At 36.4% G+C, this 16978-nt stretch overlaps 1 protein-coding gene across 1 annotated transcript in view; it reads left to right on the top strand.

Moving 5' to 3' along the window:
• Window positions 1–16350, top strand: part of SEC62 (SEC62 homolog, preprotein translocation factor) — a 31318-nt gene extending 14968 nt beyond the window's left edge. Inside the window, exons 4-8 of the mRNA XM_003894850.5 lie at window positions 1555–1759; window positions 2007–2099; window positions 5366–5426; window positions 7783–7902; window positions 12443–16350. Coding sequence (XP_003894899.1) covers window positions 1555–1759; window positions 2007–2099; window positions 5366–5426; window positions 7783–7902; window positions 12443–12912 — 949 coding nt within the window. The 3' untranslated portion in view covers window positions 12913–16350. The remainder of the gene's footprint in view (window positions 1–1554; window positions 1760–2006; window positions 2100–5365; window positions 5427–7782; window positions 7903–12442) is intronic.
• The last annotated feature ends 628 nt before the right edge of the window (window positions 16351–16978 follow it).

Below are 16978 nucleotides of genomic sequence, written 5' to 3'. Positions count from 1 at the left end.
TATATATATTCATAGCAGATATGATTAGTATTTTAGGGGGCACTTTGAACATTTGCACAATGATATTTGCAGAATTTAAAAATAGGTCTTCTGAATAAGTAGTATGGGCCAAATGAGGAAACCTAGAAATTAGCTTTGTGGAAGTGCTCATAGGCTGGACCTAATTGGGGAGCAGATGGAAGCCCAGCCAGGCAGGTAAAACACAGGTGCTTCAGGGGACTGAACACAATGACAAAAAGAAGTGGTTATCTGGGCAGGAAGAAAGCATCTAGTTAACAAGTGCTGCGACGTGCTGGAGCAGGCACCAGTGAGGTGTAAGTAGAAAGGTAGCTAGATAGTCAACATTAGCAGGCACCAGTGGTGATGGTGAGACCTAGCTTCTAGATCGTATTGTGGTAGTTGTACATTATCAAAGCAGGAGTGAAGAAACCAGTCAGGAATTCTGAAACTAGAACATGAGATTTGAAAAAGTGACTTTTAGATGACAAAAATAAGGGCAACCCAATTTCTTGAGTAGGATTATAAGGTTAAAGAGAAACTACCAAGCAAGGTTGACTTAATTTGGGGTAAGATAAAAAATGAATAAAGCAAGGATCTCTCTCTCTCTTAAGAAGTTTACCGTCTAGTGAAGGAGCAAACAACCGTAACAAATTACATAGTGAGTTAGAAGATAATTGCTATGGATAGGGTAACAGGAAACGAGAGAATGGGAAGGTGGGCTTAGGTTTTAAACAGAGTAGTTGTGGTTGAGGGAAAATGAAGAAAGTGAGGGAATGAAACAAAAGGACATGCTTATTTGGGGGAAGAACATTCTAAGGAAAGGGAACAGCTAGTGTGAAGGCCCTAAGGTGAGAATATGAAATATAATAATAACTGCTAAAAAGAGAGAAGAACAATCTATTTAGAGAGAAAGTAGTGATATCAGGAATGCATCATGTTTTGCCAAATATATCGCACATTTTTCAATTTGATGCTGTGCAAGTCGTTTTCAGAGTCCAAAAATCTCATCTTAGTATATTTAATCATTACTTAATTGAAGATAATTATTACAGTGTCAGACTGAATTGTGAAGTACTTGGAGAAAAAAGAACACGAAGAGAGCTGAAAAGACATTATTTGGATCAATCAAATCATCACTTTTAATCTGTTAACATTTCTTAAACTGTTTATTTTCTCCATTCTTTATTATGTCAGCTCTTGCATTTGAGACTTAACATAAAGTGAAGCTGAGTCTTGATTACTCTAAATGAACCCAGAAAGAGTCTTTATACGGATAATCTCAAATCTATCATCTCTTTTATAATTAAGTTACATCATTAAAAGTGAAAATTATATTGAATATCACTGAGTTTTGACAACTTTTATATAATTGACTGTGAAGTTTTTTGATTTAGTGGTAGCGTTGACGACTTTTTCACGGGCATACTAGTTGTAATTTCTCTTATGTTTGCTAATTTATGTCTTCCTTTGCTTATTTTATTCAGGTCTTGATATTTTTGCTTTTTAGTCTATATCTATATGGGGAGTGTAATGCCATACCTGTTTTTCCCAAAGGCTTTTAAAGAAGCAGTTTTTTCACCGGGCCCTAAAAGTAATGAAAATGAAATATGATAAAGACATAAAGAAAGAAAAAGATAAAGGAAAAGTTGAAAGTGGAAAAGAAGAGGATAAAAAGAGCAAGAAAGAAAATATAAAGGATGAGAAGACAAAAAAAGAAAAAGAGAAAAAAAAAGATGGTGAAAAGGAAGAACCCAAAAAGGTGAGTTAATCCAAAATTAAGTAAAAATTTAAAAATCATTATGTGCACATGATCACTACTGGCCTATGAACATATTTAAATATTATGCAATACCCACCTGAGATAACTATATTAGAGTTATTATAAATACCATGGTTGAGAATTCTTATTTCTGTGTTACAAATAGTGAAAATTTTTTGACTGTATGAACGTCATTTCTTGCTTGCTTGTAAGTGTTATTTCTTCTATTCAACTTGTGTTTTCATAGGAAGAAACTCCAGGAACTCCTAAAAAGAAGGAAACTAAGAAAAAATTCAAACTTGAGCCACATGATGATCAAGTTTTTCTGGATGGAAATGAGGTGAGAGTAAGCCTATAACTAGAAGTTCAGTTTTCTATAGGAATTTTTAGAAACATGTTTGATGCCTTCACTAATAAAAGGAAAAATTTTGAGAAATCTTATCATGTACTTAAATATATAATAAAAGCTACTCTATTTTTAAAAGTCAATAATTTCTCTGATTTAGATTTTTAAAAGTCAGATTTTACTGTGAGTGACAGGAAACCTGAAATAAAAGCATCTTTTTTTTTTTTTTTTTTTTTTTTGAGACGGAGTCTCGCTCTGTCGCACAGGCTGGAGTGCAGTGGCGCGATCTCAGCTCACTGCAAGCTCCGCCTCCCGGGTTCACACCATTCTCCTGCCTCAGCCTCCCAAGCAGCTGGGACTACAGGTGCCCACCACCACGCCTGGCTAATTTTTTTTGTATTTTTAGTAGAGACGGGGTTTCACTGTATTAGCCAGGATGGTCTCCATCTCCTGACCTGGTGATCCACCCACGTCGGCCTCCCAAAGTGCTGGGATTACAGGCGTGAGCCACCACGCCTGGCCGAAACCTGAAAGAAAAGCATCTTAATACAAAATAGATGCATATTTCTTTCTCATCAGTGAAATCTATAGGTAAGCTGTACAGATACGTCAGCTCCATGGTGGATCCCAGCTCTTCTTTTCTCCTCTGTCTGAGGCTTCTAGCTAAGGTTACCTCATGGTCCAAACTGCCAACCTTATATCTACATCGAAAAGAGGAAAGGAGGGTGAAGAATATGTCTCCTCTTTAAGGAGACCACTTTAAGTACACTGTCCAGAAAGCTGGCAATTTCATTTCTGCTTGAATTCCACTGACCAGAACATAGTCACATGGTCATGCATACGAGAAGTAAAATCTTGGAAATGCAGTTTTTATACAGGATGATTATTTGCCTAGCTAAAATGTAGGGTTTCCATTATTATCAAAGAAAAAAAGAGCAGAATAGGAGATATGTACAAGTCTCTATCTCTTACAGAATGTAAGTCAGACACATCACTTGAGGGGCTTAAAATTTTTAACACTACTTGATGCTTTGTGCTTATCATTTGTAATGGAAGATTTGTTTGGTGGTAGCCTTCCATAAAGACTGCTTAATTCAGTCACTTCACCAGTACATAAACATGAGTTATATACTGGGCATTGAACTGTTACGAATTTTAGGATATCCCTTCCTGCTATACCTATACAAAAGTTACATCTATAAAGTCCTGGCTCCTAGGGCTATGTGTTTGAAATTCTTACTTGCATGAGACTATCTAGAGTGGGATTGTGGGGGAGGATTATATATTTATAATAAACTGTCCTCAGGTGACTCTGATGTGAACCCCTGGTTAAGAATCATTGTAATAGAAAACTGTAGGTCTTTCTTGGCCGGGCGCGGCGGCTCACGCCTGTAATCCCAGCACTCTGGGAGGCTGAGTCGGGCGGATCACGAGGTCAGGAGATTGAGACCATCCTGGCTCACACGGTGAAACCCCGTCTTTACTAAAAAATACAAAAAATTAGCCGGGTGTGGTGGCAGGCGCCTGTAGTACCAGCTACTCGGGAGGCTGAGGCAGGAGAATGGCGTGAACCCAAGAGGTGGTGCTTGCAGTGAGCTGAGATTGCGCCACTGCACTCCGGCCTGGGCGACAGTGCGAGACTCCGTCTCAGGGGGAAAAAAAAAAGAAAACCTTTGGTCTTTCTTAATGTGAAGGCTCAAATGCCCTCAGTTAAACATTGAGCATCAGCTATGTGCTAAACATTTTTATAGGTGTTGGGAATAGCTTGATAAATAGGATAAAATCTCTTATGATCTAGCAAAGATACAGGCACTTAAACATGTTAGTATAGTACAGTGTGGTAAGCATGAATGGTGTGAGAGCACAAATTAGGAATAGTTAATTTAGTCAGGAAGGATAAGAAGGGTCTAAAGGACACTTGAGCTTAGATGACTGGCAGATTGCCAGGTGTACCAGGAAGGAGTTTAGGTCTATTGGGGAAGGAAGCAGCCTGAGCAAAAGCATGGGTGCTTGCTATCCTGAAAAGCCTAGATTTTATTCTGTAGAAAGTAGCATGCACTCCACAACTTTTAAAGTTGTGAAATACCTTTTTTTAAAAAACATGTTTTTTTTAGAATGGAAACTGGCAGAAGTAATGTCTGTGGATGTGATTCCCAAGGAAGTGGGCAGAGTAAAATAAGAGGTTAAAGTGGAACCTCTGGTGTTACAAATCGAAGAACCAAGTTGGAAAGACAATAAAGAGTTCTGGTCAATATAGAAGTAAGAGGGAAGAGTACTGTTATTTATAGAAACTAAGAAATAAAACTGAGTTTTGTGGATGAATGATCAAACGAGTTCCGATCTGAATGAAGTAAATTTCTGTTGTATAAAATAATAGCCTGATAAAAGGAAGGAACCACTACGTCATAAGCTTTGAAGTAGTGGTTTCCAGCTTATGGGCACTCCATGGAAGAGTGGGCAATGAAATTATTACAGTCATAGAAACTATGTTCACCAAGCATGATCTTTAATAATTGTTCTTTGTGTCTTATCAGGAGAGAAAAGGGTGGAGTTGAGAGATACTGGATCAGTGATAGGGCCTGACTGGAATCTATCTTAACTGTGCTTTTATCCCAAACTGGTTCATCATTACATTAGGGGCAAATTAAGGTTGACAGTTGCTGGTGTTTTGTTTGAATAAGTTATGATTTGCACACATTAACAATTTTTTTCCCCCAAGACAGAGTCTTGCTGTGTCGCCCAGGCTGGAGTGCAGTGGTGTGATCTCAGCTCACTGCAACCTCTGACTCCCGGGTTCAAGCAATTCTCCTGCCTCAGCCTCCCAAGTAGCTGGGATTACAAGCATCCACCACCACACCTGGCTAATTTTTGTATTTTTAGTAGAGACAGGGTTTCACCATGTTGGCCAGGCTGGTCTCGAACTCCTGACCTCCAGCGATCCACCTGCCTTGGCCTCCATAGTGCTGGGATTATAGGCGTGAGCCACCAAGCCCGGCCAAACAAATTTTTAAATGTATGTAAGAACATACAAATTTACTTAAGTGCTTTATAGAATTTATAGTTTTTCTATAATCATTTTCTAGTGCCAGAAGAACCACTGCTGCTGAAGGAAAGATCTTTGAAATGTATTACCTTAGAAAGTACTTCTCATACGTTAAGAGGTTGATGACTGCTTTAGGGGACCTAAAATGTAGAATTAAGCATTACTTTCTAATGTGACATTAGAACTTTTAAGCACTGAGGTTTCTTGATTCTTCTAGGTGTATGTATGGATCTATGACCCAGTTCACTTTAAAACATTTGTCATGGGATTAATTCTTGGTAAGTAGTGAGATGTTAGTAGCTTTAAAGTGCAATCTAAAATTTAGAAAACAATATGCAGATACTATAAAAGAAAATGTTCCTAAATTTAACATAAAATAGTTGTCATTTTAAAAATACTTTAAAGTCAGAAGGTGAATAATAAAGGAAAATATTTGAAACACATTAAAACAAAGATCTTTACAAACTGATAGAAAAATGGTTAAGGTAGTTAACAGATAAATACAGTGACCAGTCATCATGAGTGATACTTAATCACACTCATATATGCAAATTAAAGCTGTAGTGATTGAGAGGCTTGCAAACCTTGACTTTAAAGGTCTTAGAAAAAAATCAGCACTCTCAGTTGATAGGTATGTCTATTGTTTTAGTTTTTGTGAAGGACAGTTTGTCAGTATCTCTGAAATTTTATATGTGTCTGCAATGACCCAGCAATTCTAGGAATTTATTCCATGGCTGTTCCCATACAGTTGCACGAAGTGTGTGCATTGACACAGTATCTGTTTTTTTCCAAATCCTTTAGACTATACCTGAGTATAATCTAGCAAATATCTTTCAAATTTGAAATGCTTATACCATTTGACCTAATAAATTCCACTTTAAGGAATTTACCCTATGCCATAATCACAGTTGCACAAATGTACATGTGCAAGGGTATTATACCTAGAATAGATAAAAAAAAAGAAAGTTACAGAAGAGTAAGAATAATATAAGCTCATTTACTTATTTAGAAAAAAGTCTCTGTAACTAGTTAATTATATATAGGTAGTCTCTGGGAATACAGGTAAGCTTAATAGTACTTAACCTCTGGGAAGTGGAATAAGAATTAGATGAAGACTTAATTTTCTCTATACTTTTTGATTTGTTTGTTTGTGACAGGGTCTCATTCCTGTCACCCAGGCTGGAATGCAATGGCACAGTCAGGGCTCACTTCAGCCCGACTTGCTGGGGTCAAGTGATCCTCCCACATCAGTCTACTGAATAACTGGAACTATAGACACACTCCACCACACCCAGCTAATTTTTGTATTGTTTTTGTAGAGATGGAGTTTCAACATGTTGTCCAGGCTGGTCTCGAACTCCTGGGCACTTGCCTCGTTGTCTCAGACTGCTGGGATTACAGTTGATTTGTTTTTTTAACGGTGTATATTCCAGGAGGTTTTGTGGGGAAAGAATGATTTAACAAATAGAAAAAAAAATAGGTAGTAGTTAAAATAAGCTTGGTCAATATGATATCATAGGATCCCATTCAAAATAACTCTTTTAGGCTGGGCTCAGTGGCTCACACCTGTAATCCTAACACTTTAGGAGGCCAAGGCAGGGAGATGGCTTGAATCCAAGAGTTTGAAACCAGCCTGGGCAACATGGCGAAACCTCGTTTCTACAAAAAATTAGCCAGGCGTGGTGGTTCACACCTGTAGTCCCAACTACTTAGAAGGCTGAGGTGGGAGGATCACCTAAGCTTGGGAGATCGAGGCTGTGGTGAACCAAGATCGTGCCACTGCACTCCAGCCTGGGTGGCAGAGTAAGACCCTGTTTCAAAAAGCACAATAACTCTTTTATACTAGAGTACTAGTCACTTTGCTAAATATTTTGCATACAATATATCATTTCATCCTCAACAACCTTTGAAAAATAGGAACAGACACTTATTAAATATAAGGTAACTTAGTCTCAAAGAGTTAAGTAACTTGCCCAGGGTTACGTAGCTTATTAGTGATAGAGCTAGAATTTTAATCCTGGTCTTACTCTAAAGACCTAATAACCAGGCTTCTGATTTCTTGTACTTATTTCTTGTGTCCTCACTTTACTTGCAAAAAAACTGGAGATACTTGTAAACAGTTTCCCTAAGTACCAAAAAAACATCTGTAGTGGAATCACTTGGGGAATCTTTTTCAGTCTGTGGATGTCAGAGCTCCACCCCAGAAGAAGAATCTCCAGAGAGGGGTCTTGGGAATCATTTTTTGTTGGGTTTGTTGTTCTGTTGTTTCTTTTAGCTCCCTTACTCAGTAGGCAGATATCTTAATATTTTTTAAATAAGGTAGATATAGCTTGAAAATGGAAACAGTTGATAAATTAAGGAGGTAACAGTTTTGAATTTCTACATAGCACTTTTTTTCTAATTATATGTAATTTACACTAATAAAAACTCCTAGTTTAAGAACAGTATAAAATGTTAGGTTGAACAATATGAAATTCCTCATAATTGACCATTTTTTACCTATAAAAATGGCAATTTTGTATTTCAATGTGTTTATGTTTGTCAGTTTTTCCCCCAGGGATATGTTTCTGTTATTGCAGCCATACCATTTAAGTTTTTATTCTAAAAGTTTAACTTTGTCATTTCTTGTTCCAGTGATTGCAGTAATAGCAGCCACCCTCTTCCCCCTTTGGCCAGCAGAAATGAGAGTAGGTGTTTATTACCTCAGTGTGGGTGCAGGCTGTTTTGTAGCCAGTATTCTTCTCCTTGCTGTTGGTAAGTATTGTTATCATAAAATTGACCTCAAGAAGGTTGCTGTTGAGCAGTTGGACTATAATTTGGAACTTCAGTAAAGCTTAAGAAAAATTAACGGAGGTAAATCAAGAAGTATATGGTCCTACATTCTGAGTCAAATCTCAGAACTCAGGCTTGATAAGATTTGTTCTGTCTGCAGAAAAAGGATTTAATACATCTTTAAAATTTTTTTTAATTATTAAGATTTTTTATTGACAAATCATAATTATACATTTATGGGGTACAATGTGATGTTTTGGTGTATGTGTACAATGTGGAATGTTTAATTCAAGCTAATTAACATAACTAGCATATCTATCACCTTTCTTGCCTATCATTTATTATGACACATTTGAAATTTACTTAGTTATTTTGAAATATACCATACATTATATCTTAATCTGCAAATAGATGTGCTTTAAAAATTAGTTATGGCAAAGGCTTTTAATATTTTTGCAATGGTAGATCTTTTATTAGACATAATACTTTCAGTAAAACATTTTTTAATTTTGACTTAGAACAAACGAAATACCCAAATAATCTATGCATATATTTAATAAATTATTCTAAACAATTGATTTGCCATTTGGGGAAAAATCATTAATTCTCACCCAGGTACCAAAATATTAGATGCAATAAGGAGTTAATGTTTTAAAAATCAAATAGGAAAACCTAAGTAAATGAATTTTCCACAATTCTGGATGATTGGGGTCCTTCATAGTTGATTCGTTTAGAGGCAGTGTCTTGCTCTGTCACCCAGGCTGAAGTGCACTGGTGAGATCATAGCTCACTGCAGCCTTGAATTCCTGGGCTCAAGCAATCCTCCTGCCTCAGCCTCCCAAGTAGCTAGGACTACTGGTGCATGCCATCATCCCTGGCTTTTTGTGGGGGAGATAGGGTATCACTCTGCCCAGGCTGGTCTCAAACTCCTGACTTCAACTGATCCTCCAGCATTGGCCCCCCAAAGTGCTGGGATCATAAGATTATCACCACACCCGGCCATCTTTCATAGTTAAAAAGCAATATAGGGCCGGGCATGGTGGCTCACGCCTGTAATCCCAGCACTTTGGGAGGCCGAGGCGGGCGGATCACAAGGTCAGGAAATCGAGGCCATCCTGGCCAACATGGTGAAACCCCATCTCTACTAAAAATACAAAAATTAGCTGGGTTTGGTGGCATGAGCCTGTAATCCCAGTTACTTCGGAGGCTGAGGCAGGAGAATTGCTTGAACCCGGGAGGCGGAGATTGTAGTGAGCTGAGATACCACCACATCCAGCTAATTTTTTGTATTTTTAGTAGAAATGGGGTTTTACCATGTTGGCTAGGCTAGTCTCGAATTCCTGACCTCAGGTGATCTGCCCGTCTTGGCCTCCCAAAGTGTTGGGATTACAGGTGTGAGCCACTGTGCCCAGCCTCCTTTCTCTGGCTTAGTAACCTCTAGCAGCAGAAAAATCCCCTCCTGCTTTTGCATGGAACACGGGCACATTTGTAGGCCAAGAAATAATATCTAAGCCTGTTTGAATTTAGTGTCAGTGTAATACCTGCATCAAGAAGGAAAAGTCATAAACTTTGATCTGACATTAGACATAATAAAATTGGTGCTTTTTGCCTTTCAAATTCCTGAAATTTAGAAACTCCTTGGAAATTTTTAGCAAAGGTTTAGCTCCACTGAATAGAACTACTTTACTTGCTTATTTTTAAATTAAACCAGTGTTCACAATAATTTATGGTTATTATATAGTTTTGCTGTTTAAAATATTGTTTCTTCAGTAGTCTCTTTAAATAAATTCTCATTGTAAATATGCTGTGGACTTAAATATTCATTATGAACCAAATAGTCTTCTGAATTATACCAGGAAACAAACCAACCTTTTATGTTGATTCTCTTAGAAAATGCAATTCCAAATATACTTTCAAATAATTAGATATTTCTTTTATATTATCTTTGAAGTCTTTATATATATTTTATTAATATATATTTATATCTATATTTATATATATGTTCATTTTTTGGAGACAGGGTCTTGCTCTGTTGCCCAGGGTAAAGTACCATGACAGAATCATAGCTCACTGTGCCCTCAAACTCCTGGGCTCAAGCAGCCCTCCCACCTCAGCTTCCTGAGTAGCTGGGGCTATAGGAGCATGTTGCCATGCCTAGCTGATTTTTTTTTTAAGAGTCAGGGTCTTGAAATATTGTGTATTGGTCACAATTATATTTGGCGTTTCTTTGAATATGCATTGTTAATAATGCCATTTAAAATAAGACCTTTGGCAGTTTTCTAAAACTGTCACTTTTAGTGTAGGAATGTTATTATAGTACATGTCACAACTTCCCCATAATTCTTCCCTTTTCACTCTTGGTAATGTAGTGCCACATAGCGAAAAACTGTAAAACATGAGCATTCTGCCATACCATTTGTATGTGATAAGAAATTAGGTTTTATTTGTGCCATTTCCGTATTGCTTTTTCTTTGGTTTGATACAAGATTTCATATTATGAACCATCTGCCTTACAATCCTGTAAAACCTATCATTGCATCATAATTGGAGAAAAAAATGTACAGCCTCCTTAAATTCATTATCTCTGTTTATCAGTGGAATTTATTCTTAAATCATAATTTTAAGCATATTTACCTTCTCTGTTTATACCACGAAAGATTCTAATATGTACAGGAGTCTTTCAGAATACTTATATTCTTGTGAAAATAAAAATAGCTATTTTTAAAAGTCAAGACAGTTATAACAATTTTCTTCCATTTATACAAAGCAAAATATGGAAGACACATAGATTAGCTTATTTCAGGCTTTATATGAAAACAGCGACAGAATTGTCTGAAGAAAACAAAAACCAAAAATCCTGTCATAATTGATTAGTCTGTAACAGTCACATAATCATCATGACCTTTTAAAAAACAGGAAAAATCACTTCGCTCTACATAATTGGTAAATTCAGAGAAAACTAAATATTGGGGTTTGTAATAACTCATTAGTAAAAATTTTAAAATTCAAATTCCATTTTTCTACAGTTTTGTCAAAATACAGTGTTATAAAATAAAAGAATAAACCTTATGTGTTTAAGTGATCTTGCTTTCTTTAACATTGTACTTTTCTTAATACTGAGAGGATTGGTCTTTAAGCAAAAATTAAATAATTTACCTAATCAATAAAACAAAAAGGTCAGGTTCAGTGGCTCACAACTGTGATCCCAACTACTCGGGAGGCTAAGGTGAGAGGATCACTTAAAGCCAGGAGTTCAACACTGGCCTGGACAACATATCAAGAACCTGTCTATGAAAGTAGATAGGTAGGTAGGTAGAGAGAGAGGGAGAAAAGACAGATGAGAGAGAGAAAGAGATTAGATAAATAGATGATAGGTACATACCTGTAATCCCAGCACTTTGGGAGTTTGAGTCCAGGAGTTCAGGACCAGACTGTGCAACATGGCAAGACCCCATCTCTACAAAAAATACAAAAATTAGCGGAGCCATGGTGGCATGTACCTGCTACTTGGAGGCTGAGGTGGGAGGATTGCTTGAGCCCAGGAGGTGAGACTGCAGCGAGTCATGATTGCACCACTGCACTCCAGCCTGGGTGACAGAGCAAGACCTTGTCCTCAATAAATAAATAAGACAACAAAGATTAAAAGATGGAAACTTTTTAATACTGGGATTCCTTATCCAGGGCTAATTATATCCTTTAGGCATAATAAACACATGCCTTGGACCAAGGTTACATATAGGGGTCCACAGAAATATTTTCATTTTTATTTCTTTTAAATCAGAAGTAGTAATGTATATACATGTATGTACTAGCAAACCTATATGGTATTTTATTCATGTTTATACAAATGTATAGAAAATAGTCATAAATGTGTAGAAAATATAATTTTAATATTTTTTTATGAAGTAAGTTCCTTACAAAGGCAAAAAGGCCTAGAGACTTGGAAAGTAGGATGTAGCCCTGCTTTTCCTTCTTAAAGGCTTCCTTCCTAAACACCTTTTCATCTCTTTATTTTATTCTTTTCCTACACCATGATCTTATGAATACTTAAATTCCCGACTGATTGCTATGTGTATTGAAGCATAATATCACAAAGTGCATAAATCAGAAGTGTATATCCATGAAACAACACCCAGATGGAAAAAAGAAGTAATTTTTTTCGGAGTGACGTTATTGCATTGTGACCTCAAGTTCAGAGCAACATGCTGTGCCCCTAGAATACTGTGATAGCTGCTAAACTAGTCAGGAATTTTTTTGTTTTGTTTTCAAGCATGCAGTGGTGTAATTATAGCTTACTGTAGCTCACTGCAGCCTCAAGCTCCTGGGCGCAAGTAATCCTCCCAAGTAGCTGGGATTAGAGGTTTAGCCACCACGCTCAGCACTAATCAGGATTTAAATATTCATATTTAAGGTGTATGAAATGTGCAGGTAATAAAACTGTTTTCCCAGCTTTTTATTAACAAATACTCCCTTCTGAGGCTACGTTTGAATTACTCAGTTAGAGAAATTTTTCTCCCCACAGCTCGATGCATTCTATTTCTCATCATTTGGCTCATAACTGGAGGAAGGCACCACTTTTGGTTCTTGCCAAATCTGACTGCTGATGTGGGTTTCATTGACTCCTTCCGGCCTCTGTACACACATGAATACAAAGGACCAAAAGCAGACTTAAAGAAAGATGAAAAGTCTGAAACCAAAAAGCAACAGAAGTCCGACAGTGAGGAAAAGTCAGACAGTGAGAAAAAGGAAGATGAGGAGGGGAAAGTAGGACCAGGAAATCATGGAACAGAAGGCTCAGGGGGAGAACGGCATTCAGACACGGACAGTGACAGGAGGGAAGATGATCGATCCCAACACAGTAGTGGAAATGGAAATGATTTTGAAATGATAACAAAAGAGGAACTGGAACAGCAAACAGATGGGGATTGTGAAGAGGAGGAGGAAGAGGAAAATGATGGAGAAACACCTAAATCTTCACATGAAAAATCATAATCTGACTAATTTTGGGACTGAATGAATAAGTACAAAAGGTTGGATTTTCTATGTTGGCTGATTACCATATTGAACACATGGCATTTGTAGCATTCTTTAAATCTATTTACTGAAATATATTTGACATTCAAGCAGTTATATTCAGTCCTTCATTTTATAGAATATTGGCACTATTATTGGTACAGTTTAAAGCCATTAATATGTTTTATCCATTTGATAATTTTACAGTAAGTAAATCTCATTCATTTTGACAGTTATCAAAGATGTACTTTCCACAGTTAAATTTACATTAATGACAATTTTTGATAGTTTGTTTTATGGCTTTTTACTGTTACACTAATCAAAAATAACTTTAAAAGGAACAAAGAAACTCCAACATTTCACATTATGCATAGTTATGTAGCCATTTCACAGTTTCTTTAAGATGCGTAAACTCATTGTTCTTGATAGTTCTTTTATTTTTCATTATAAAGTTACACCAGATTCAAGAATCTGAGTTAGCAGAATTCAAAACTATTTTGTGGAAACAAGCCAACTAGTAACAATGCAGCAACACTTCTGGTTTAGCTAAATTCTTTTTCCAATGTAGGAAATCCACACTGATTTGTGCGTCTGACTCAGAGAAAGATGGTCGTCTCCAACAGAGAAAGTGAACAGCATTTGTTGGAAAGTGATGGCTCTCCCTCTTCCCTCCCCATTTCATTGTCGTAACGTAAAGTGTATTCTGTACATAATTTGCAAATAAAACATTTTATTTTAATTGTTACTTATTATTTAGATATTTCTCAACACTTAAATTCATAAAATTAAGACCATGTAAGGGTATGTTTTTAGAGAAATGGAAGTTTCAGTAACCCACAGAACATCTGTGATCTTTCTACAGCAGCTTTAGTTTTGTGCCAACATTCCATGTATTTTGAATATGAGCAAAAACTGATCTTTATTAAATAAGAGCAGACTTAAAGTAGCTTTGTACGCCTTAATGTTCATTTTGATTTATTTTAAATCTTTACATTCAGAAATGAGATACTGTATTATCAGACCAGGAGGCATTGCTGTGAAAGATAATTTCCTATTCTAAAATATCAAATTTAAAATAAAGATAATAAAACGTAAGAGAACTATTGGACTCTAGTTGCTTTAACTAGTTTTGCAGTTTGACTTTACGTCTTATACATCTTAGTTACAAGTCTTTGAAAACTCTTGTTTACTTATGAGCATAATCATTCCTTGGAGTTATACTTTTATAAACTAATAATGAATATTAAATGATTTTTCTTCAGTCACAGTGAGAGCATTTTGCTTTGTGGTTGAAATAGGTAGTGTATGTCAGTCTTTGCTTTAGTCTGTTTCTCATCTGAGTGTTTGAATTAAAGATGTTAAATTTTTCTAATTGTGGAAAATACATTTTATGTATCATTGACACATTTTATTAAACATGGCTTGATTGCTTCTTTATAGTAGTCCCTGTAAGTGGACAGAAATGTGGCTATTTGATGTTAATGCAACTATGTCAAGGCTGCAATCACTTTTAAGAGTTTTTTTTTAGCAAATGTTCATTGATGAAGTGCCTGGGTATTTTCCCCTCCCATTTGCAGAGCTCTACTACTTCATTTCCACAGTAAGCATATATATATATATAATGTTCGCTTCTGGGTTTCTTTATCACCAGTAACATTGATACCTATTTTGGGATATAAACATGGTGTTTTTCAGAAATAAAATTTATTTCATTAACCTTTTCTATTACTGTGATAATACCCAGGCACTCAATGTTTATCCTGAAATTTTTTATAATACATGTACTTTGTCTAGTCTTAAAGACATTTGGAGCATGGCCAGCAGGAAAGTCAGCTTCTTACTGATGTGTGTGGATTCTTACAGAATGTTAGTACAAATTTTTATAAATATTTGGTGATCCCTGGGGGGAAATATCATTCTTACTATGGTTAGAAAGTGAATTAGAAATTTCAGCTCAGTTTCTATTTTACTATTCAAGTTGTATACTTTAAACAAATACAAAAATCAAAAGGCTGCCTCTATTACAATCCTCACTGGAATAGATGGCTATCTTTCTTGGCTAACATTAAATATTCTTGTATCAGAGCATGGAAAATTGTTTATAATTGTTAATAGAATGGTGGGTTTTTTTTGTTTTTTTTTTTAAGAACTTCAGATTCGCTATGCTGCTGTAAGTAGAAGCATGAAGCTTTTTGATCATGTAGGGCTTATTGTAGAGGGTATCAATTGGCCTAACTAAGCAGGATTGGATTTACCAGAGGCTAAGTTCAGATAGTAAGAATAATGCATATGTGATTGTTCTTAAAGTCAATGTATTAAATAAGGTATTTTTCCTTTTCCCTCTTACTGGATTTTTAAATTTTCAAACCATATGGCCTAGGTAACTTTTAATTGAAATAATATAGATTTAGTTGAATACTATTCAGGAAGTAATACATTTTAATATATCACATGGAAATTATGCAGCGGTGATGAATTTTGGTGTTTCCCCCCTCTTTCTGGTTTTACATCATGAGGCTCAATTAACTGCTGACAAGAAAAATCATCTTGTGTCTTTTGTAAATTGAATTTTTTTTAAAATCTTTATTAGGAACTGGAAAACAGCAAGTATGGTTGATTCTCATTATTCAAGGTAGTTATGTTCTATAAAGTCACTGCAAACACTGAATTAGCAAATACAGAACCTAGGGGAAATACAAGGCTAGATTTCTGCAAACCACTGGTCACATTTTCATCAAGCAGTCAACATGTAAATGTCTGTTTAAAGACACCTTATTTAATATAGTCGATTCATTAACCTTGAAGTCATGACCAACAACACTGTAACTCATGCCTGAATGAAGCTTATCTGACACATAAGCTTCATAAGGCACACAACAGCCTTTTTGCCCTTAGGAACAGCTTTTTGCCCTTAGCACTAGGCTTGGGGGCCATTTTAAACAGTGAAATCAAAAAAAAAAGAACAGAAATGCAAAAACCATGGCATTAGAGTAAAAAGGACACATTTATAGTATGAAAGCTGGAACATGGCCTTGTTCAACCTCAGCTGAGGATATATGTACAGCAAGTTTTTTGCTGTACCACAAAATTTTAGGTTAGGCAAATTCACAAATACGGAATCCACGAATAACAAGGATCAACTCTACTTAACTATATTTTAAAGCTGTGACATTTATCTACCTGGTTTATGTAATAGAATTTATTGCTGAATCATGCTCCAGTATTTGAGTGATGTTTTAAATATCCTATGTCTGAAAATAATTCCTCCTAATTGTGTAGTAATTTGCTTTTACTGTTTCAGCAGTATTTCAGGTCTTTGTTCATTCACTCAGTAATACTGAGCACTTACCATGTACCAGAATTTTACTAGGCACAACCATGAATAAAAATACAATTCTACCCTCTTGCACCATTAAATAGTGTGTTAAGTGCTATGGCAGCAAATTGCTACGTATGCTGGATATCTCTTGTTTTCCCCTCCCGCTCCACTCTGCTCTTGCCCCCAAAGCTGACCCGAATGGACCACAGCAGTGGGCTCCTATGCCTCCTGGCTTCTGAGTGGGTTTGGCCAAGGAGTGTCCTGGCCACAGATCAGAGAATGGTAGGGTGCCTATTCTCAGCTCTTCTCCTGGGGTTGGGGGGCTGCCTTAGAAGCCAAAGGTCACTTCTCCCAAACCCTTTCCCTGCTTTCCAGGTTGCCAGTCCCTGCACTCTTCCTTTCTGGCCAAGGATGATGTCTGTTCTGCTGCTACTAGCCTGGAGTTGCAGAAACTACTGTGCTTCCTCTATGGGTAGCCTATACCTATACTTTTGTAGTATCTCCTCATAATAATGTAAAGAACCATCTGTTTCTTACTGGAATCAAGACCAATACCAAGGAGAAATTCCTAGGGAACAAAAATTCCAATGAGGAATTTACCTCTTTGTCAGATCCGTATCACCAAACATTAGAAAAGATCTCATAACTTTATACAGCGTGTTGTAAGAGTATTGATAACTAAAATCCTGTTCTAGTGGATGTCATGCAGATAACTACACAAGGAGA

Source organism: Papio anubis, chromosome 2 (genome assembly GCF_008728515.1).
Source record: "Papio anubis isolate 15944 chromosome 2, Panubis1.0, whole genome shotgun sequence".
NCBI classification, from domain to species: Eukaryota; Metazoa; Chordata; class Mammalia; order Primates; family Cercopithecidae; genus Papio; species Papio anubis.
Note: the sequence above shows the minus strand (reverse complement) of the source record. Positions and strands in the feature narration are given on the sequence as shown.